The sequence below is a fragment of the Pleurodeles waltl genome, chromosome 4_1, assembly GCF_031143425.1.
Source record: "Pleurodeles waltl isolate 20211129_DDA chromosome 4_1, aPleWal1.hap1.20221129, whole genome shotgun sequence".
Taxonomy (NCBI): domain Eukaryota; kingdom Metazoa; phylum Chordata; class Amphibia; order Caudata; family Salamandridae; genus Pleurodeles; species Pleurodeles waltl.
Window position 1 is genome coordinate 561,798,783 of NC_090442.1, and position 22,544 is coordinate 561,821,326.

The 22,544-nt window shown below is 37.4% G+C and overlaps 1 protein-coding gene across 10 annotated transcripts in view; it reads right to left on the reverse strand.

The window, feature by feature from the left end:
* FOXP2 (forkhead box P2) overlaps positions 1 to 22,544 on the reverse strand; it is a 261,065-nt gene that overhangs the window by 46,700 nt on the left and 191,821 nt on the right. For all 10 annotated transcript variants that reach the window (XM_069228942.1, XM_069228948.1, XM_069228946.1 and 7 more), the window contains exons 11-16: positions 19,167 to 19,368; positions 12,628 to 12,704; positions 12,385 to 12,486; positions 9,957 to 10,078; positions 5,853 to 5,922; positions 1,412 to 1,575 (exon numbers count right to left, since the gene is read on the reverse strand). In XM_069228942.1, the coding sequence (XP_069085043.1) occupies positions 1,412 to 1,575; positions 5,853 to 5,922; positions 9,957 to 10,078; positions 12,385 to 12,486; positions 12,628 to 12,704; positions 19,167 to 19,368 (737 nt within the window). The remainder of the gene's footprint in view (positions 1 to 1,411; positions 1,576 to 5,852; positions 5,923 to 9,956; positions 10,079 to 12,384; positions 12,487 to 12,627; positions 12,705 to 19,166; positions 19,369 to 22,544) is intronic.

Genomic DNA, 22,544 nt, shown 5'->3' on the forward strand with positions numbered 1-22,544 from the left:
AGTTAAACTTTATCTTTTGCAGTTTCTATAAATCGGCTGACCACATATCGAGGTTAAAAAAGAATATTCATTTTTAACCACGGTATGGGATCGGCCGCTATGTATATTTGGTTAGCCTGCAAGGAATATTAAAATGATTTGCCATATTCACCAGTTCTAGAAATGTGCCACGATGCTTCTTGTTGATCCCTCTTTTATGTACCCCAGAGAGCTCTAAGGTCAGTTTGGGATGTACCAGTGCTTTTGAAAAAGCGCAAGTATAGTTAGACAATTACAATTAAGATTTGGGAACGCTAAGTTGTCATTTTTCAAGTATGCATTGTTCTGTGTCTTAAGAGTTTAACTCAAGTTCAAAGTACTTGCCATACAAAATAGCAGCACTCTGTTTTGGGGAATGTAGTGGTGCTGCTTCACAAAGTACAGTGGAGTCTCTATATTGTAATGCATTATTCTGTACAAAATATTTCACACCAGGTGGCCACTGATAAAATATATAGCATATGAGATAATGCATAGTTTTCCTACCTATGAGGCAGGGAACAGAGCACACCCTGAGGGCGCCAGTCCATTTTCACATAATGATTTTTGCAAAGGACAAAAATTCAGCATGAGGAACATTCTTTTTGTGAGCTGGGTTTATTTGATAAGAAATTGAAAAATGTTCCCTGCTTGTAAAATATGGAAACTAAAATCAAATTTCAGACACAATTTACTATTTTCGTCATATTGATAAAACATCTTTAATATTTTTGTTACATGCAAAAATCTAATAGGCCTGGAAAATGTTTTACAATCTGATTTCTTCATTTTTGGCATGATGAAAAAATAGTTATAACATATGAACTGCAGCAAAATCCCTTGGTGGTCTTGTCACAAGGACAATCTGGAGTATGTAAATTTGTACTCCTGTAGTACTTCATCATTTATGAACTCATATTACTTTGTGTATTAGCCCTAAAACATCTAAATTGATAACAAAATGAAACACTGAAATACTCCTATAGTACAAATGGAAGGGACAGTGACCTCTTTGTACTTTTATTAGTAAAATGCTGGATGTTTTGGGATGATTCACCATGATTGCATGAGTATTTAAAAGAGTACTGCTGTAGTGTTCCTTCCTTACTGATAAATGATTTTGTGAGTAAGGCCTTGTTTGTTTTATTCTCCGCTACGCAAGTGATAACATTACCACAAAAGTGCTAGTATGCACTCTTTGCCCATCCTAAAGTTTAAGTAAAGTTGATCCATGGAGATGAGTAATCATTTCAATTTCAGTAACTTGTGTTTGCTTTTTGGTTACTTACTGTTCATACCCTTGTTTGAAATAGAACAACTGTGAGTTTAGTTATTAAAATGACTCTTTTCCACATATATGTCTTTGTATGTTAGCTTTCTACTATGTACTTACATATGAGGCTGAGGAGAACAGCCCGGACTGATATTCCCATTGGAGTCAATGTGATCCAGTGAACCGTTCAAGTCTTCGTGTACTGCCTGCAGTAGACCACTGGGTGTGTTGTTCAACAAACCGGGGTTACCAAGCAATGGTAAACTACTCTCTGCCAATGCAGCCTAATAAAAGAAATAAATCGACATGATAAACAAAAAATACACCTAAAAAGCTAGCCCCAACTTCATCAATGCAAGAGGTTAGTCATGCATTAAAATGCATTCTTTTGTATAAACTCTTTCTGATGATTTTTTTCATTTACAAAAACAGCACAGCACGTAAACAATTGTTAAACATCTGGATTTTGGTGGAATGCAATAGTAATCAGTACATTTTTCACTTCAACTGCTGTCAATCAGGTGTAAATCTGCATTTTGTAATAAACATTTCTGGGAACTCATAGTAGTGATGTAGCTCCGAGGTACCTCCTGCCACTGTTCCCATGTTAGGACTCCTCAACCCCATCCCCTGGGCTACTTCCTTCCATTTAGTCCTTGCTACCAATGTGTATTATGCCAACCTATGTTTGGTAAGTGAAGGTATCTGCATGTGATCAGTGTTGATACCGGCTCAGTCTAAGTTAAGTGTCTCTCCTGTAAGGCTAACAAGTCTGAAACCGGTTTAGCACAGAAGACATAAATCTCACAGTACCCTCAAAATCTTGGAAAATGTTCCCTCTTGCATCTGGCACAACCTATTGAAACACAACCTTGCCTTGTGCACAGTTTGTGCTTAATTACCTACTGTAAAGGTGGTGGACTTGTTTGACCAGCCAATGACTAAGTGCCTTCTCCTAGCCTGAAAAATTGTTCAAGGTATTTCAGGCTCCTCTCTTTTGTCAGGGAACCCTAGTTTTGAGTTAGCTGTTATATTCCATATCTTGAATTTATCCAGCCTGGTCACTTCACAAAGTATTTCTCTTACTTTCAATGGTATCTCTCTTGTCAGTTTGTTTTCTGAGCCTTTCATACCCGTGACCGTATTGAGCTTATGGACTGCAGACCATGTGGCCTCTCAATAGTTCCCTCCTCACTTGATGGAAAACAGAGATTGTACATAAATTTTATATAATTATGTCTGCTCTCATATTCTCAGTTGGAGCATCCCCCTAGTGGGTCATGCATCTACTGGCTGGGTGGCCCAGTCAAATCTTCTGGCACCTGAAAGTGAAATTTCCCCATTGTATACTAGCTTACTTACAATGAATAGTAACCTCTGTGCCTTTTAAAATTATACTCTAATGTTCACTGTAAATTGCAAACTAAAAGTGATCCTAAATCCAAATCCCACTAGAAAGGACCCAAAGCGGGGTGTTTTGGGAAACATTTAGGAATCTAGTTAAGGAGGTTGTCTTAAACACAGTAGGACCCAATGTTGTTCTCTTTAAGTTAGTATTTCAGAAGGGTTGTAGTTACCGATTTCTAAATGGGATATAAAGGGTATTTGGCCCAGTTTCTTGGAGGAATTTTTCCAAATCTCTTAAAATATGGCTAGCCATTTTTCCATTGTGTAGCAAGGTTCTAGAGTATAAAGGAAATGTCATTCCTATAGAACAGAAATGATCCTCACTCTTCTCCTTTTGATGAAATTCCCTGACAAGAGGATCTTGCTTGATGCAGCTCACTAACAACACTAGAACCAATATGAAGAGAAGGAGAGAGAGAAAAATCTCTTCACAACTTTTTGTTGAAACAATTATCCAACAAAATGTGATATTAGCATGTAAGTTAAGACAAAACATACTTTTCTATTATTTTACCCACAATTTTATTTAATCTGTGAAGCTTTATGTTCATTACAAACCTGGCTAATTGAAAAAAAACAATTGTTAGAAATATGTACAGGAAATTGCTTGGATACGAGTGGTCAAACATTATAGTGGGATGTTAAAACTAGCAAGTGCATTGAAAATTCATGAGGTTTGTCAAATGCAAATTTATAATTTTATAGAAAATGAAGAGATAAAACTCTAACCTGAGAAATCATAATACTGTAATTATGTATACTGGTTGTCTTTTAAATTCAGCTGGGCACATGATTGAAATAGTATGTGCAGTCTAAGTAAGTTGAAGGTTATCTGAACAGACAGACTATCAAAGCTGGATGCATGATTTGCTTAGTTTGTATGCTCTATGGAAGCCAAGGCTGATCTGAACACACAGCTCATTGAAACAGTGACAAAGGTTGTTTGTGCAAGTGAAAAATTAGAGTTACTAAAATATCAATTGATTTAATTTTGAGGTGTCCAGTATGATACTGTGAAGTAAAACTAGACACCAGAAGCTTTATGGTAATAAATTACTGTAAGGGTCAACTACTTTAAAGATTACCAGATACTAGGTAATATTCAGTGGCACAAATGGAGCGATAGTGGGGAGCTGGAAACAAAATCTGTAAGAGATCCACTCCTAAACTGTCCCTAACAAAACCTTGCTTATTGCCCTGAATGGTGTTTGCAGTTCCAGCAGTATCTCTGAAAACGTAGGCTCTGTTTTCAATTATAAATAGTCATCTTTGCTAGCAATCTGGGCCTTTGTAAACATCAAGTGTATCATTGTTTGGTGAATAGGGTATCAAGGCCAGTGTAGAAGGCTTCTCTTACATATGTCATTAAGGAAGGGAGCATAAAAAACAATTATCCCATAGGTAGATTTTGATGTGCAGCTGTGAGATCTTAGAAGGCTCTGTGAATGGTAAGCTAGAAGAAGAGGGTAGACATGACAGCAAGGGAGACATCAGTGAGAAGTAGAGGCTTTATAATTGGGGAAACTGGGGTTTGTATGTTAATAGTGGAGATGTTTGAGGAAAGTGGAAGTTTACAGCTATGATAGGTAATACGAAAACTTCAATTGAAACGTGGTGAAGTCCTACATATATCCATAAAGTGAAAGCCACAACTCCCTACTTTACCAGAACTAAATATTGAGAGAGGTGTTACAAACAATGATCCTGCATCACTTCCATTTTAAGCCATTTGTGTAAATATATTCACCATCCATAAGGTGTATCAAGTATAATGCTCACTAGCTTTTAACCAAGTACATATTTCGATACAGAAATCTATTCCTTATAACAATGCAAAAATGGCCATCAAGGATCTGAGACTTCAGTGTTATCTTTCTGAACATCACAGACATACATGATATTAATATCACATTACAGTGACCATGGATGTTCATGGTTTTATTACCTCAATATGACACATGGATGACATGTCAGCTCTAAAATCTTTTCTTTTCACTCAATCAGATGACCTACACTGGTACTCCATAATGCTGCCAGAGTTGATTTACGATAACAAATCTTCATATTTTAAGGATATTCATATCTACAGTACACATCTATAGTCATTCAGGGTCCCTCTATTATAGGTCAAACAATGTTAAGGTTTTGAGATAGTGAATACTGTGCCCAATTGATCCTGAATTCCAAGGAATATAACAATCTAACAAAAGAAACAATATTGCAGGTATGTTACTATATTTTTCAAGAAGAGAGGCACACACTTAAAATGGGTAATATTATCCTTTTTTCTCAGCTACACCTTTTAGTGAGTTATGACAGTCAGAATTCAGTAACAATATGCCCAGCAGCTTCCTGTAGTTCTGAATGTGAAGTTTTGTATTTCATCAGAAGGAAGGGGCCTATTGACAAAAGCATTTGGAGTATTCTCGGGAAATTCTGGTACATAGTGTTCATTGCTTTTCTGAATTGGCCCCATAACAGCTGACACAGGAACTAAAATGGAATATATTATGTGGGGAATATTCATATACAGCTAGCACAAATAGAAAAGGTTGCACTCGCACTTTTACTAATAGGGAGTTGCACGTTTGGGGCCAATTCACATAGGCATGGCTACCAAAAAAGAATTTACTGGCAATTTAAAAAAGGCACTTTACATTTAACAATGTCTCTGAATGTGCTACTCTGGTATTTGAATATGAGGAATAAACAGTTATTTTATAAAACGTTATTAAGAGTATTTGAATTTAGAATTACTGTATGCAAATCTTTAATAACAGGTTGCGTATAAACGAATGTATTTTCACCTGCATTGTACACTGGGTGACACCAGATACTGCCACAGATAATGCAATGTTTTTCAAAGGAAAAATAAAAAACGTTTACATGAGTACTTTTTTATCATTTTAAAGTTCTAGCTCTGCCCAATAAAGGGCATCAAGGTGCTGCACAAAAGCTAAATTAATCACATCATACATTTCATACATACATAAGAAAAGGCACCCATAAAACAAATGCAGAACGAACAAGAATGTGAGTAGAAACAGTCATAACTAATAGGCCACTGACAATAAAATCAACTAAACATACATATCAAAATATCACTTGAAAATAGTGAATGCAACAAAACAAGAAGTAATGCTTATAACACTACCTGCAAACTTGCATTAAGCGCTGCCCCATAACCTAGGCTGGTAGGAATGTTTTTGACTAACGTTGGACTTCTGAAAAGCATAAAACATGTTTTAAGTTAGGGAGACATGGCATGCGGCAAAGTGGATTCATGCTATCATTGTTTCTGGAGGACAGTTTTTAAATTTGGCAAATGGTCCTAAGTGAATGATCTTGGTTAGTAGTGCTTATGGCACCTATTTTAATACGTTTCATCACTGATGTTTACCCACCCTTCATAAAAAGACCAGTCTTAAAAGACAGAGTTGAAGACAGACTTTAAAGTCTTATGCTGAAGCTTTCGGGGAAACATTTATTTTTATGACAAGCAAAATTCACAAAATGTCAATACTTGTTCCTCCTCACGAGCTCTCTCCTCCCCCAGCACCACACAAACACCCAAGCCAGGCTGAGACATATTTCTCCTAAACATTGATACAATTAAAACATTGCTTGCGGTTCAATGTGACTTCCAAATCTTAGTTTACATGTGCCTTGGGGAAATTTAAGAATTTCCTTTCATTGCCTCTTTGATATCAATATAATACATCACAACTCATAAAACAGTTGTTCCAAAGAAAAAGTTTTTTTTTTTTTAAGTTTACAAGAAGAATTATCAGAGTTTAGGTATTCTACATAATCCATTGGCTACTAGTTACTCCATGCTGGCAGAATTAGACATGGCATCTTAGCCACATTTATTATGTCTTCTTTTTTGTGTCTAATTTAACTAACAAAACAGCTATTCCTGATTTGCATGTAGAGAAGCCCCAGGAAAACATGGACTCATTTCCTTATGCTGTTGCAATATACTTTGCAGAATATGTGCTACCCTATGAGTGTCTCTCTCAGGACTGTACATTTTACAGGTCTTGAGAATGGCTAGCGAAGCCACGCCGACATACAAGATTGGGGGGCTCTCTGTAAGCCTCTGCCTTTCCTCCTCCCAATCAAACAAACGTGTGTACTTGAAAACGTGTAGTGCGTATACTTAAGAGTTGTGTTCTTAATCAATATTTCCATTAATTGCTTGGTGAATTTTTAAATGGTGAGATTTTTACCTAAATGCTTAGGAGTTTTTTCTCGATGGTCACATGCCTACATGAATAGAATTTTCTATTTGTAGATTTTTTTTCTGCTATCTAAATATATGTAGTTTGAATTATTTTGGATTTTTATACCAACTTTAGAAAGCTTACAAAATGTGTACATTGAGTTGCACAATGTTTTTTTTTTTATGGGTCGGAATGTTAACAAATGTAATTTTAATTTGATGTTCACCAATACATTACTTCTGCTGGACCTCTCCTATGCTTACATATTTCTTGTGTTTTTTTTTTTTTTATAAAATTCTATATTATCAGCTGATATTAAATCACTAAAATGGATTTGAATAATTCTTTGCTGCTCTAGCTTGAATGCAGTCAGTAGCAAAAATACCTAAAAGGTCAACAAATTCAGGTCACAGATTCGGAAACGCTCAAAGGGAGCCATAATCAAATAGAAAATGACCAAACGCAGTATCCAAGACACAGCAGGGAGTCTTTACTTAAAAACGTTAAAAAGCTGTGCAAAGCATGTTCATGAAAGAGTCAACCATATAGAATACATCTGCAAAAGAAACTGGAATACTTAGAGCTACACCTTTAAATATAGCCCCCATTATTGAATGGCTCCAGGGAGGATGTGTAGAACAATTTGTGCTACCAGTCACAAAAGCCATGGCACGTGCAGATTAGACCGACCCACATCGGCAGGTGTCCAGACCCTTATCATAAACCAGAGGCTGGATTCCAGTTTCAAGATATTAGTGGCTGAGATTCACATGTGAGCAACTTATGGTTCCAGGAGCCATTTGCACATAATTAAGGGGATCAAGGTCTTTAATGCAACTTTTAGATCGCACTGCAAGCAATTTAATGACCTTAAAACAGCCCGTGGTGCTTCCGCTTGTGATAACAGCAGGTGGACAGAGACATCCTGCCCTAATTATGTTTTATGTAGTTTTCACTCAAATGCGACGCATGGATGTCCACTTTTTTATCGTTTTATTGGAATAACAGTATAGATGAGCATTTTAAGGTGTATCAGTTCAAAAGTTTGAAGGGATATACTGGCCTACATATGTTTGCGGTCTAGGAGATGGATGGCAGTCTTATAAATTGTTGAAGTTGTGGACTTTCACAGAGAGATAGATGGAGGGGAATGATTGTGATGGAGACAAGGAGAGAGAGTGCAGGAAAAGTGAGACAGAAAGAGAGAGAACCAGAACACTTTGTCAATACTGGAACTCGAAAGATCTGAGGCTTTCATTGTCTGAGTTTAGCACTCAAGAATTGCAATATAGCTAATGTGGATATTTGTAAATATGTTATGTGAATAGCTCTGTCTGCGTTCAGTCGTTGCAAACACTTGAAATAATAATAGCTCTGGCTGGCGTTGACACCTGTGCATATGGATTAATTCATCACCATAGTGTATGTTTCCAAAATAGGAAATCCCAACCTATTTCAGGCAGAAGAGAACATGATTCCATGAAAGTGTCTTGGATCAATTCAGATTTCAAAGTGGACCTATGCAAATAACTACCTCCTTTTAAAACTATGATCCACAGGATATTTTCAGTGATAGAACTCAATGTAAAAGCTGTACAAATTGTAATGGCTGTGAAATGTGCCCCATGGTGGACAGAATTTCCAAGACAAGTACAAAAAACGTGGTAAATGAGTGCTAAAATAAGAATTTTAATTGGGAAGAATTAACCTTCATTCACAGTAAGCAGAACAGAAGCAAATGATGCACCCAACAAAATATCGGCCAGTACCAGTTGAAAAAAACATTCCGTGCATTTATCCTGTGGCTGTGCAGCAATACATATGAATGTTCTTAATCGTGCTGGCAGTAACAAGGCTGAAATTACTACCTTCAAGAGAAGTGCAACATTGTGAGGGTAAATAGGGATAGCCTTGTTGCAAGAGCACAGACAACATCTGTAGCTCCCCCTCTTCCCCTACACACAGAGATAGGTCACTAATCTGCAGTGGTCAGACTATTTGCCACAGGCAGGTATTGGGCGGCATCCATCAGGTGGATCCCACGGCTGTTCTTAATTTCTGTGGATGAATGTGATCCTAGTACTTCAGTAGCAAATCTAGAAGTAGTTTTTGGGGGGAGGTACGCAATGGGCTACAGATAAAACTGATGTAAATGCAGTACAGTTTTAGTGGTAGAAGTATTGAGCACAACCACATGTCCAAAGATTAAAAGTGGCAAAACAGAAAACGGATGACCCCATACCAGATCAATGTTTGCACATTGTTTCCACTATGCCGATGGCTTGGTGAATGACAATGAAGAGTTGTTTTGTAGGAACACAAACTACACTCCGATTAAAGAGAAGGCATTCTTATTATTTTTGTGAGTGATGAAAGACAGTCACCCCCCTCTCACTTTGAGGCAGTATATGGTAATAAGCTTTGCAATACGGCATTAGTGAACTGCATTTGAAATAAATATCGAGGAATGAAACAAAATATTGTGTCTTACAACAAAAACACAAATAGAAAACATTCTCAACATTGTATTAATGTTATTCTAACTATACATGTGTGAACTAATGTTCAAACGAAGTACTAACACACCAAAATAAGGACAAGGGTACTGTGCTGAGGTTTTGCTATGCTTTTTCAGTTGGTAAAAAAAATAACTGAAAGGGAGAGTGCGGAGTTACATTTAGACACACTGGACTTCCATGTAGTCTTTAAATGGGTGCGGTTAATCGTTGATGGACACGCCATTTTAGAAGCTCAATGAAAGCAAATTATTTATCCTGAATGTGCATTCCCACATTTACATTCTTGATCGCCAGCCTATTGATTGGCTGGCAGTGCCAGCACTGAGCACCCATTAAATGCTGTTTGGTGACGACCTAATCAACTTGAATGTAGTTTAAGTACTATGGGATGAGTTTTCTTTGTGTACCTGTCTAACAGTTCCGCCAAGCAAAATGGTAGGTGATACTAAATGATCCTCGGATACTGATTTACCCACCATAGCAGTATATCTTTATAAATGAACAGAACCGTACCCTGTGATCTTCTGTGACCTTCTCTTCTGGTACTCGGCTTCATCCACTGTCCACACTGCTCCTTTCACGTTCTCTACTCGAACAAAACACTTATGCAAGCTTAGGTTGTGACGCACAGCATTCTGTTAGACAGAAGATGGGCAAGGGAATGAATAATGCAATTTAAGAATACATCATTCAGTACAATCTCTGGAACATCACAATTTCTAATAATGATTTCATGAAAGTGTGTCAAATATCACAAGCCAATATTAAAATAAAACTCAATAAAGCCTACGGTTTAAACTTTCTGGTGACTAACTTTCTCAGCCATTATAATGAAACCTTTATTTTATCTAGTTCTTCTCAATTGCAATATCTGTAAAAACTACAGTCTGTTTGAAAATGCCAGAACAGGTATGGCAGCTCTGTTGTGTCCCTCAACAAGTGCAAGGTGATCTCTGAGACGTCCAGAAGGAACCAGTTCAGTTTGTGGTATTAAAATGCTAAAAAGGCTTCAGTGACAAGGGCTGATTTTGCACAAAGCTTTATGCAAATAGACTGAAAGACATACTTTCCATCGCTGCAATAATGAAATGACATTGATTATTCCATCATTAGGTGACATAGTGCTTAAAATATGAGGTTTTGCCCATCAGATGCCTCATTTTTTATATTTTTTTTTATAAAGAAATGCCAATTCAAACATTTTAAAAATATAATTAATTTTAAATGAAATCTTTATCGAAGAACTGATATTGTGCTGTTTCTCCAAAATTACTGTTGTATACAAATAAAGTAGTTAAATTTTTAGGTCAAATTGGTAAATCTTAAAAAAAACACATGCTGAAAACGAAATCTTAGAATTGTTCTGAAAATGTAATTATCATTTCAGGGTGTTAGGAATTGCTGTTAGCAGCAGCAGGTCCTGTACAAAGTACATTTAGTAATGACCTATTTCTGTTTTTAGGACTAGAAAATAAAAGTAATCTTTATGGAGATTATTTCTTCTGTTTGCACAAACGACAAGCTTCTGGCTTGCTGTACGAGGCCAGCATAAAAGGGGAAAAAAGGGAAAGGAAAAAAAGCATAAGCAGATCTAGCATCTGACCTGAAATCCAAGGATTTGATTGATCTTAATGCCCATGGCTCTGAATGTGATAATTTTAATATTAATGAGCAAATGAGCAGTTTTATTATGCATGCGATATAGTTAGAACTAATAAGCTGTTCAGAATGAGTTTTGCAGGATCCCCGAGCTGTGGAGATGAGACCACGCTAAGATATTAAATCACCTTGCATTTCTTTTAAATTTTCTCTCAGTAAATCAAATGGCACAGCAGCCACCACTCCATTCTACAGTAAGTAACAAAGAACATGCATATTTTAAACCAAAATATTACCCAGTCAAAAAGCGCCAAAACATATTTTCTGCAGATTACCCCTGACAGACACATCATAAGAAATGGATATCTTGGAAAAATGTGCATAAATAAAACAATTACATTCATTTACAGTCCCACATAGCAGCTCATAAGAACTCAACATTTTGTAAATTAAAAGCTTTCCGAGCCTTTCACACTCTACAGTATCTGTAATCGCCTGCCAGTTTAATTTGCATTTTAAATCCAAATTAATTCACTTTAGCATATCTTGCAGTTTGAAATTCTTAGTGTGCTGATGAGTGCTTTGCTGCCTCCATTATTCTCGGCTACAAACATTTTCCCCTTTTGTACCAAATGGCTTGTGGCTAATTGATGTTTCTGACGGCTTATTTTTAAAATGAAAATACAACAGTTCACTTAGCCTGCACTGAGTGCCCTTATCTTTCTAGACATTGCTCTTTTCTGAAAATAGATTCACAAAGGCAACATTTTTTAGCTTCTCTTAGGATGCAGCCAATGACGTTGTTTGGACAGGGGTATGGATGAGCCCTTTTGTCTAGGTAAATAAACTGCATTTATGTTCTGACAGGATAATATTCACTTTACTTTCTCTTAGTTCCAGCTGAGTAGCCCAGGCCCTTGCTCCTCTGGCAGCGTCTGTCCCTGTGATGAGGTATGATGTGTACAAAAGGTAGTAACTAAGACAAAACCCTCCACATTCGTTTGTTGCACAAGGCAAACAGACATTTTTCAAACTAATTAGCCAATAATATGCAAGAGAAAAAGTAATATAGTGCGACTAACAAAGGTGTTGATGATTGAGAGCTCACACTGTAATTAGTGTGTCAGGCCCTCATTTCTCTGCCAAGCCTCCGCTATTAATTGAACCAAATTAGAAAACGATATCAGAGGCAAAATTATTCTTTCTCGTGTCATTTTGAAAAGGAAATTCATTCCATTCGAGAGGTAGGTTAAAAAGAGGGGAAGACACTCTTCTGTGTCAGGTAGCTATATGCTCCCAGTTATGTTGGGATTTGTGGTGCAACTGTGTTTGACGAAGTTACCTTCCATGTTGCTGCGTTTCGCCTGAAGTAAGCGAATGTCCGTGTAAACCAGCTGTAAATTTCATTAAGCGTTAACTGCCTGTCACTTGATTCCATGATAGCCTAAAATGAGACAAGATACATACTTAACATCAAATAATGATTTACTAAGTAGACTAGATGGCATTTTCTCAGCAGAGCCTCACTTTCAACACTAATGAATTTTAATTTACGCAGACAAAGTTAATGTATATCAACGCTCACCTGTCTTATGAGGGTTGCATAAGTAAAAGGAGGCCTGACATCCGCATTTTTATAAAACTCGTAGTTGGGAGCAATTTCTGCAACAAACAAAAACAGCATGTCAATGACTCGAGCCACGTGTAAGTCACTGGACACATTTTTAACACTAATTGCTGGTGCTTATGCATCTGAGTGGATGAAAACCCTTTGACATGAGAAAGAACAAAACACGGCTGATGAATCACATTAAGCAGCAAGGGCCTCGTCAGTAGTTCTTTGGACAGACAAAGCAAGTGAGTTTCACACCACGTCAGATGCTTGATCCTTTGTTTATTAGTTCAGGTGCTTTGAATAGCCTTTCTAACCGAAATGCTTTACACCGCCTATAAGTTATATAGCAACATCAAAAGTTTTGCGCGGTTAAGCATGGGGACTAGTGAAGATATTGGATGGAAACGAGAAAGGCACCAACTGTGACATCACATGCACAAAGTAAATCACAAAATCCATATGTGTTTGTTTTTTTAGTCACTGATGAGATCCGGGGGGAGGGTATAAGAAGGTGTAGGTGGCAGAGGAAAATGGCACAAGGGGCCTTGAATAAATTGGTGCGCAATCGACAGCAGGTGCACCTTCAGGGCAGCCTTGAAAGATGCTAGAGACTTGAAAGGGAGATGTTCAACCTGCAATATGTAGGTGAACATGTAAACGGAGGCAGCAGCAGGCCATATGTCAGTTTTATCGTTCTAAATTAGAAATATCTCGTACAAAAAGTAAATGTATGTTAAGACAGATTGGTGTACATGCCATCGTGCTGTTAGAAGCTGCTTCTGGTGTCATGCTCCCAAATTTTCTTGATGGCTCTCCTCTGTCACCTCAGAATAAGATATTGAAACCGCAGATGCTTAAGCCTAGATTAACTAAGGGGTGTGTGAGCAATCTGTGTTGACCCTCCACCCCTTTGTAAGATCAAGGATACTGACTCAAATTTCCATGAAAAACATTAGTAAATATCCTCCTTAGGTTGTCATACTTCCTCAATGACTTGTATCACCATTATTTTTGTTACCTATCAACAAGATTCTAGCCATGGAAGTTTCAGAAAATGTGTCTTCAATAATGTATTGATTGTAGATGAAACTTTTAAAATCCCTACTTGTCAAGTCTTCAGTGATATTATGTTGCACATTAGAGCATACACTAAATTCAGTATTAAACAACTGAACTTGTAAACTATTGTGAAGATTAATATTATTGAAGCCTCAATAACCATAAAGAAGGCCCCTGCCTTGACAAAATTGACCAAAACACACATCATGGCATCTGAGCCAGAAGGGAAGCTAATTCCTAGTACAGTACTAAAAATATGATATGCTTGTTCAACTTCAGCTGCTATGTGAAGTGCGGTGTTGTTTCTTGTTTAAACAAAACACATTAAGCCATAGTTTTGTAGCTATTTTTCCGTATCAGTACTATCTGCATTCAATATGGTGCTGCAGAGCTACTTGGAAGAAGGGCTTGAAAGTTCAAGTTTACGTGAAACTCATAACTTTTAGCATGCCAGTAACATCTGGTTGGTTAAAGAAGATAAACTCCAAGCCAATAATTAGTAAAAAGTGACAATATAGAGATGCACAATAATTTTATGGAAAACACTGAGAACTATTTGCAACAAAAGATAAACTGAAGATACTTGTTGCCAAAGACAAACATTGATGTTATCCGCTGTGAGACAGCATGTGGTGGTGTTGAAAGTTGCAGTATGTTTTCATTACTATATGCAGAGAGCTAACTGCTTTTCTTTACTTTGTAAAATAAAGAAATACACTTATCATGTGGCTCGGGGCCACATGAAATTAACAGTTTTGTGCAAATATTTGGCTTTTTCAAGAAAATATTAGGAATTTAGAAGGATATTTAATATTCCAGGGCTGGCGTTCTCTTTGAAGAAATTAACAAAATCCACTCTGATCCCTTTTCTATTTTCTAAGTATTTAAATATATCTGCATTTAAACACCATGATGTTCCCTCAGGGATGATCCTATTTAACTTTCTCTTTCTCCTGTTGTTTTCTGCCCAGGGTGTATTTTACCTCTCTGTGATACTAAGCACATACTAACCTAAAACACTGACATTGAACTATAACAAAATAATTGCATTAGTAGATTTCCTTGATATAACTTCAAAATATCCATTATGATTCACTTTGAGCTATTGACAAACACATTAACGTTACTTTGATATTACTTTGATATGACTTTCACAGGCAGAGTAGTCATTTGAGTTGAATGTATGTCACTATATAACAATAGACTTCGAAATTTAATATACCTGGAGCAATAGCTACCTCAATGCTTCTCTTTTGTCTCTCTTAAGCGGTGACTGTAAGTAATGTAATACTTTCTCATAATATCAGTCCTTAATTTTGTCTTAAAAATACATATTAAGCTCTTCTTTAGAGCAGAATGTGTTTTGACCTTACTGAGTAAGGGGTCTCCTTAGTGTATTTGTCCTTGTTTCAATAAAAATATTTTGAGATTGAAAAAAAAGATTTGTATTTATTAGGACAGAAACAGCTTACATTCTAAAAGTTCATCCCAACTCTGTAAACAGTACCATGATATGTGTTCTAAGATGAACCGATAGGTGGTGTTTACAAAAAAGAAAAAGCAATATTAAGAGCAGCCCCTGATGGCACAAACAAATCCAGTACTATAAACAATGTTTACTTTGTTTTTAAGACCCTTTTGTATGCCCTGGAACTGTATATACTACTAAAGCAACCACAGGTGATAGTTTTATATCTGAACATTTAGAAAATAAACAAACTTTTCAATGCACAAATTTGTGGACCTTAGAACTAGAAAAGAGAGGTTTGATTTCTCTATTGGTTTACACACATTACAACACAAGATATTAACTGTATAAACCACAATAATGTGGTCAGCCATTTCTAAATTCCAGGCTGTAAACTATCATACAACAATTCCTTCTGACCGAAACCTTTTCTTGTGGGCATAACAGAAATCTGATTTGTTGGTTTACCAATATTAAAGCTACCAGGGAAAATACTTCACAGAAACAACAGCAGTGGAAATGCACAGAGGTGGTTCCGTTGCAGGAGGTGAGTCACTGCTATTACCCCTCTAGCACAAGAAGATAACTGGGGGATGTCTTTAGGAAGGGCAAGCAACATGTTGTTTACTTTATCCAGAAAAACGTAGCTACCCGGTTACACCACTCTACTGAGGGCATGAGCCCATTTTGGGTCTTAACTGGTTTTAAAAAAACATTTACCAAATTAAACAACCTTTTGGAAGTACTTGGGGCATTTTCTATTTTAGTACTAAAGTATTTTACCCTAGCTTCTCTGACAGCTCAAATGTATTTTTTCATAGTTTTTCTATATACTGCCATAATTGGTTCATCATACTATTTTCTACATTGTCTTTCAACTTTCTTTGTGTCCTTTTTTAGTGTAGTAAGGTTGACTGAATACCATTAGACTTGGACTGTCCATCAGCTTTCTCTTGTTAACTTCATAGGAATCAAAGCATCTAAGGAATCTTTAAGCCAATTGTAAACCTGATTACTTCTGTTCATCGTGATATAAGATAAATTACTTTAGGGTTCTATGGCAGCAAAATTTCACATTTGTAGCAATTGCTGTCACTTTATTGTAGACTGAGATGAAGAATGTGTAAATAGTGCCCTTGATTCAAATTTAAAACCAACCTGACATCTTAGCGGGAACATTCTAGTAAATGTAACATTCTCTAAAATCGGTGTCCTCAAAAGGAGTCGTATAAAGTATACCTTCTTGTTTGTTAAAAAAGACTGATTTATTTTTACTTGGAGTGTAGAAGATTTGAAATGTAACACAATGCAACACTTTAATCATTAATTAGATAATAAATACCACAAAGGATAAGCTGAAAATTGATTTTTCACACTTTTGTATGTGGGGACTTTATCATCAAAGCCTCAAAATGAATGGAACTATACAAAGGTTAAGGGGAAGGAATGACTGGACTGTAACTTTACAAGTAGCAGTAATGGATACAGTCACAATAACACTAACATTTTTAAGTGCTTGTGCTTGAGATACAAGCAAATAGCACACAAAGTGTGAAGTATTTCTGTAACTATGAATGAAAAGTATAATATCAGCTGGAGATGTTTTATTTGGTCTTAGGTGCCATCACTTGTTTGGTTTAGACTGGTCTTTGATGCTTCTATGCCTTCCAACAGGAAAGAGCTGTAATGAAGCTGGTAGTAGACTGCTGAGAGGTAAGCTGAGCCTGCAGAGTAGTAAATATTATGGCCCTCACATGTTCGTATTTTTAAACAACTCTGAAAAGCCTGTCAGGTGCGCACACTGATAGGTCTATTTATGTATAGTAGTTCAAGGAGCAGAACATTACTGACATTGGTGGTGAAATGGAAACTGTTACAGGGTAGAATGAAAAAATGAAATCCACCATTGAATAAAGCTTAATGATCACATAAATTCAACAAACACAGAGGCACACCCTTGGTGAGAGAAACTACATTTTCTGTATTAAAGTCATTGAAGTAAACCTGTGATAAACCAAAGTGTTATTGAACAATGACTACAGGCACAATCATGTATCAACAGATACAATGAAAAGAAAAGCTAACTCCAAGTGCTATCCCTGAAGTTCAATGCAACACTAGGTGGATCTACACATATTACAACAGTTACAATAATAGGAAAGTGTACTAATAGGGATAGCTCTAGTACACTTAACAAAATTAATATGGGATCAGCCGAAAGTCCAGACTCTTCAAGGCAATGTGGCAATATAACTATTGAAGAATCTGTTTTGTCTCCCATCAAAAAGTGAAAATACGAGGGTGTTTGGAAATTTGGACTACAAAGGAACTACATTTGGAATCCTGGGTTATAAGTAGGATACTGAACCTCACAATTCTATGTGGAGCTATTGTTTCAATCAATAGTTGGAGAATGGTGAACGGGCAGTGTTGCTTACATAATATAGGCTACTTCTCCAATATGTCGCACGGGAAAGATCTTTACACTGCGAAGAAGAGAAGTAGGCAGCTACATTATTCTTCATTTGTTGATGTAGTCCTTAGAAATTGAACTTGTACCATATCCATCTTACATAACAAGCATGTGAGTCTAGTGAAAGTTTAGCAAAGAATGTGAATCAAACCTTATGTAGGCTATGCAGCATGCAACTAAGGATTCTATGAAAAACAAAGTTCAGACAGATTCCTGATGCAGGCAGCCACTGGTCACAAACCAAACACTTCATTTAGTCAGGCATATACAGCACACATCAGACCGGCTTAACTCTAAAAGAAGAAATGACTGGCACACTGGAAAAAAGTTTCATTATATGATGACGTATGTTTAAAGTGTATAAGTTCCAGGAGCTAGTATTAATTGGAATTGATCAACAGAGCTTCAGTTACTCATGCTAGCCTAAAAAACACAAGTGAGGAGTGAGGCATCAGGACACAAAGAAGAGAGGCATTGATATAGATACTCTCCTGCTCCTGTTTAAGCACTACCAGAGCTCTAACTAAAGGTTTCTACTCTGCCTGCTTTGCAAATTCTGTGCTCATGAAATTCCACTTAGTATTGACAGAAAGTAAACTGGTAGTTTGTAGAATGCTAGAGCCAAAAATGTGTAAATTCTTAACAGCTATTTCGTATAGAAATGTTTTCACATGTTGATTAAAAAAAAGTTGCTGTAGTTTTAGCAATTAGATATTGCTTCTACACTCTTATAGGTATTTGGTGCAGTTCAGTGCAGCAAGCCATGTTGCTGCACTGCCCTACGTCAAAGTGAAAGAGCAGAAATGCATCATATGTATGCAATATGGTGCCTTTCCTGCTCTTTCCCCTTGCGCTGGTGCCATTTCAGCAGCCTAGCACCAAGACAGGCACTCTTGCGTCATAGTGCAAGGGTGCCTCCATTGCATGAAAGATTGTTTTTGTGCAGGAAGGGGTATCTTTCTGCACAAACACAATTCTGAGAGGTGTTTTGAGCTTTCTGTGTGCGCTGCAGCATGCAGCACACATAGTATGCAGGCCTCGTTGATATGATTATGTAGTCTGAGGTAATAGAGTGTCAAAAAACGTGATGCTCTGGCAGTGGACTGGGCTTATAAATATGCCCTTCTGTTTGTTAAAAAAGAATGCAACATGGAAGAATTTTTGTTGCCTTTTTTGCTACTGATAAATGATGTGCAAGCCCTATATAACATTTAATTTCTAACGGCAGGTGATGACATGAGCACTTTTAGCACATTTTATGTGTAAATCCTAAAGCACTAGAACACTAAATATCTCTAACCAACTCACTTGGTTTTCTGTCCTAATGAGGATTTTCTAAGTTCAAACATACCATATATAGGAATGGCAAAGTAGACCAGTTTACACAAGGCTACATATTGAACTAATGAACGACTGCCAACATGAAAGTGCTATGAAAGTGCTATAAAGCATGATCTGGCAAAGACAAAATGCATTCAGAATGTGATCCAATACACACAATTGTCCTACCTGATGACATTGGGATGTTGTATTTGTCGGAATGTCGTCTTCGAATGGCTCCCACGTTGGGTACACTGGATGGGGTAATTACTGAGGCTCCTTGGCTAATTGGGGTAAGCGGAGCAGTTGGTGTTGTAGGGGTATGAGGTAAACTCTGTGGTGAGGTCTCTAGCATGTTCTTAGACATTGTGACACTAGAAACCAGATTAAGCTGCAGAGGCCCAAAAAAGCAATGGGGAAACGGTAAAGACAAGAAAAAAAGGCTTAGAAAGATTTGACAAATGAGAATGAATTCACTTGTACAGCTGTGTTGCTACTAATAAGCAGCAAACGGAAGCAGCCAATCTCAACTAATTACAGGATGAAATTGTATCATAAAAACTCTAATTAGAAAAGGCTGCTATGGGTTATCTAATAATCTGCTGCAATGCTACTTACAAGTAACCACTTATAGTCTACTATGCGATCAAAGAAGCAGTTTCCCTTCAGTTACAGCAAAGAAATCATTACAAACGTGTGGAAGAAGGCACTATACTCTGCGGCAGTTAAAAAAAAAAAAATGTAATTACCAAAGAATTTGTAAAACAAATAAGACTTGAAAAAGTTGTTATTCTGATGCTGCCAGAGGTTTTTTTTCACAGTCCCAAATCTCAGATGAGAGGCTCCAGCCAGCTGGAAAATTTTACACTGACCTTTAGTCTCCTTGCTAATTTGGTGGAATGGTAATGACATTACTACATATTCAAACAAAATTGTCTTAATTGCAAATTAGCCGGAGGAGGCTGAACATTTTCAAATTAAATCTGATTGGAGATGAAGAGAGGGAAATGGAATCTCCTCACTAACAATCATTTGTGGCATGTGTTAACAAATATAATGAAATGTCAAGTTTGCCCATTCCTCTGGAAGTATCATTTTCAATTTATGATTACAGTGTCACTTATCGCTGATCCGCCCTGGAAAGTAGGTGTCAGGATGGGAAAAAAGGAAAGGTGAGAATATATGCAAACTGGTTTAGCAGTGTGTCCTTCATTACACCCCTCAATATGGCCTTGTACCTCATTATCAAAAAGGCTCATATCACCCTTGTCATATTTACCACACATTTTTTCATAAATAGCATCCAATTAGCAAAATGCATACCGAGGGCAACACATCAGAAAATTGCTGGCATGTCCATAAATGATGCTCACACGAGGTAATCTGAAGTCAACTACCCTCTAAACAAGCATTTATATATCTGAGCAGGAAAACAAGCATGAATTGTTTTGAATATGGAGGAAGAGTTTATGCCTTAGCCCAACGGTACAAAGAGATTAACGATTGAGTGTAAAATGTAGTTACACGTGCCCTTTCAAATCCCGGATACACTTCTTAAGATAAACCTCTTTTAATGGGGAGAAAATGATGTGTACATCAGGCTGATTGATCTTTCTTTGTGGATTTGTTTTACACGTTTAGTCAGTAGAGAGAGTTGTTAGGGAAACAAAAATTAACATATGCTAGCTAATTGTTCTTCCTTCTTGGGCAGCAGCCAGAAGAAGCACATTAGCAGCTTAATAATACCGACTGCACCCCGAAGGCACTCACTCCCAAGTGCATCTGTCCCAGTGAACCGCACACTGTTATTCTATTCGAATGTAATCCAGCCGAATAAAAGTGGGGACTCTTTGTTACGTTCATACAAAGCTGTCATAATTCCAATGAAGGAGCGCGCTTCGTGCACTCGTAGCACAAAGCCGACGAGACCCGTGCTCGTGAACACGAATAAACGCTGTATCCTTCCGCCAAGGGCCTCCGATGAATAGAGATACCACGACTGATAAGTGTATTTATAAATATATTTAGGAGGCCTGGGCGTCAAGTGACCGGTAAACATGTACAAAAGAGAACGTTGATTTTAATAAACTGTGCGTAGGCAACACACACATATATATAGTTCTAAGTCTTTTAGCTTCCGGGCCAGAAATAACCAGAGGGCTTGTTTGTAGGCCTGCAACCAGGAAGAGATAAAACGGAATGTATTATCGCCCACTGAAATGCGTGTACAACCGAGCGTGAGCATTTAGCCACCTAACTCATCTGAATATATTCAAGGTTGGGTGCAAGTCATTATCCCGGCGTCGCAGCCTTGATACCTTTGATTTCCACCCATCCATTGCATGGCCAAAAGGTAGCATTTAATGAAGTACCTTTCAGAGTGTAAATGGGGTCATATAACAGACACTGCGGCTGCACCTTGTGTTCATGTACTGATAGCTGCTAAGGGTGCGGTGATGAACCAACAGCGTCCCTTCCTGCTTGGTAATAAATTCCTGCTATTAATATTTATCAAATGTGTGGGCCGTCTTAACTGAGCCACCGCGCAGAGGACCATAAATCTAACGATGATAACAGCGGAAAAGCTCCTTTGTACAGTCGGAGATTCTCGCCTTTTGTCCTGACCGAGCTCCTTCAAACCAATTTGAGGCCAGCGGTGCACTTCAGATAGCCTCGGGTCCGGCGGGATCTTTAAACCGCGGTTCCATTTTAAATTGCTCATCTAAGATTCCGTATTAATTGCCCGCCATCAAACGCAATTAGCAATTCTTTCATGTGTGGTTTATGTAATGTAATACTTCAATTACATTATTCATTCAGGTTCTGTTTTGGATTATAGCCTGGAAATTCTTTATTAGTGTAGATGTAACCATGCTGCTGGAGTTTAAAAAAAATACTGATTGAATAATTAATTGGAAACTAGCAAGCAGCAGATTCCTGATGGATTTACGAGACAATTATGCTGTCTTTTGATTGTCTGCTTTACAGGAGAAGCAATGCGAGAAATGGCCTAGCTTAAAGGCGGCCACCGCCGGCACCTTACGAAGGCACGTTCCCCAAACTGACTCTGGATTACAAGAGGTTAACAAGAACCACATCTCGGCGCAGGAAGAACCACTTTCTGAAACAGTGGCTCAAGTCAACCCAATCTCACAGAAACAACTTGGCACCAGGGCGAGGGTGAGTTCTGAGTTAGTGTGCAAAAGAAATGCCATTAAAAAAGATTATTATTAAAAAAATATATTCACGATATGTAAATTTCGCAAAAGCACTTTTTGATTCATAATGCATGATGAATAGACTGCCGAGAATAATAAATGTCATGATTTATTTAGGCAAATCGCAAAAACAGCGATGCAGCATTCGCACAAGAAGAGCCATGTTGTGGCAAATGACAGCATTTATTCACTCACCAGCAAATGTCAAAGAGTGCCCCTGCATCAGAAATTAGATGTGAGTGTCCTTAAAGCAAGTATTCACAAAATACATGAGCCAAATGTGCAACTATTAGTGGTGATAACTACAAAGCAAGTTTTCAACACTTGCTTACATGTTTCTGGGGGATGG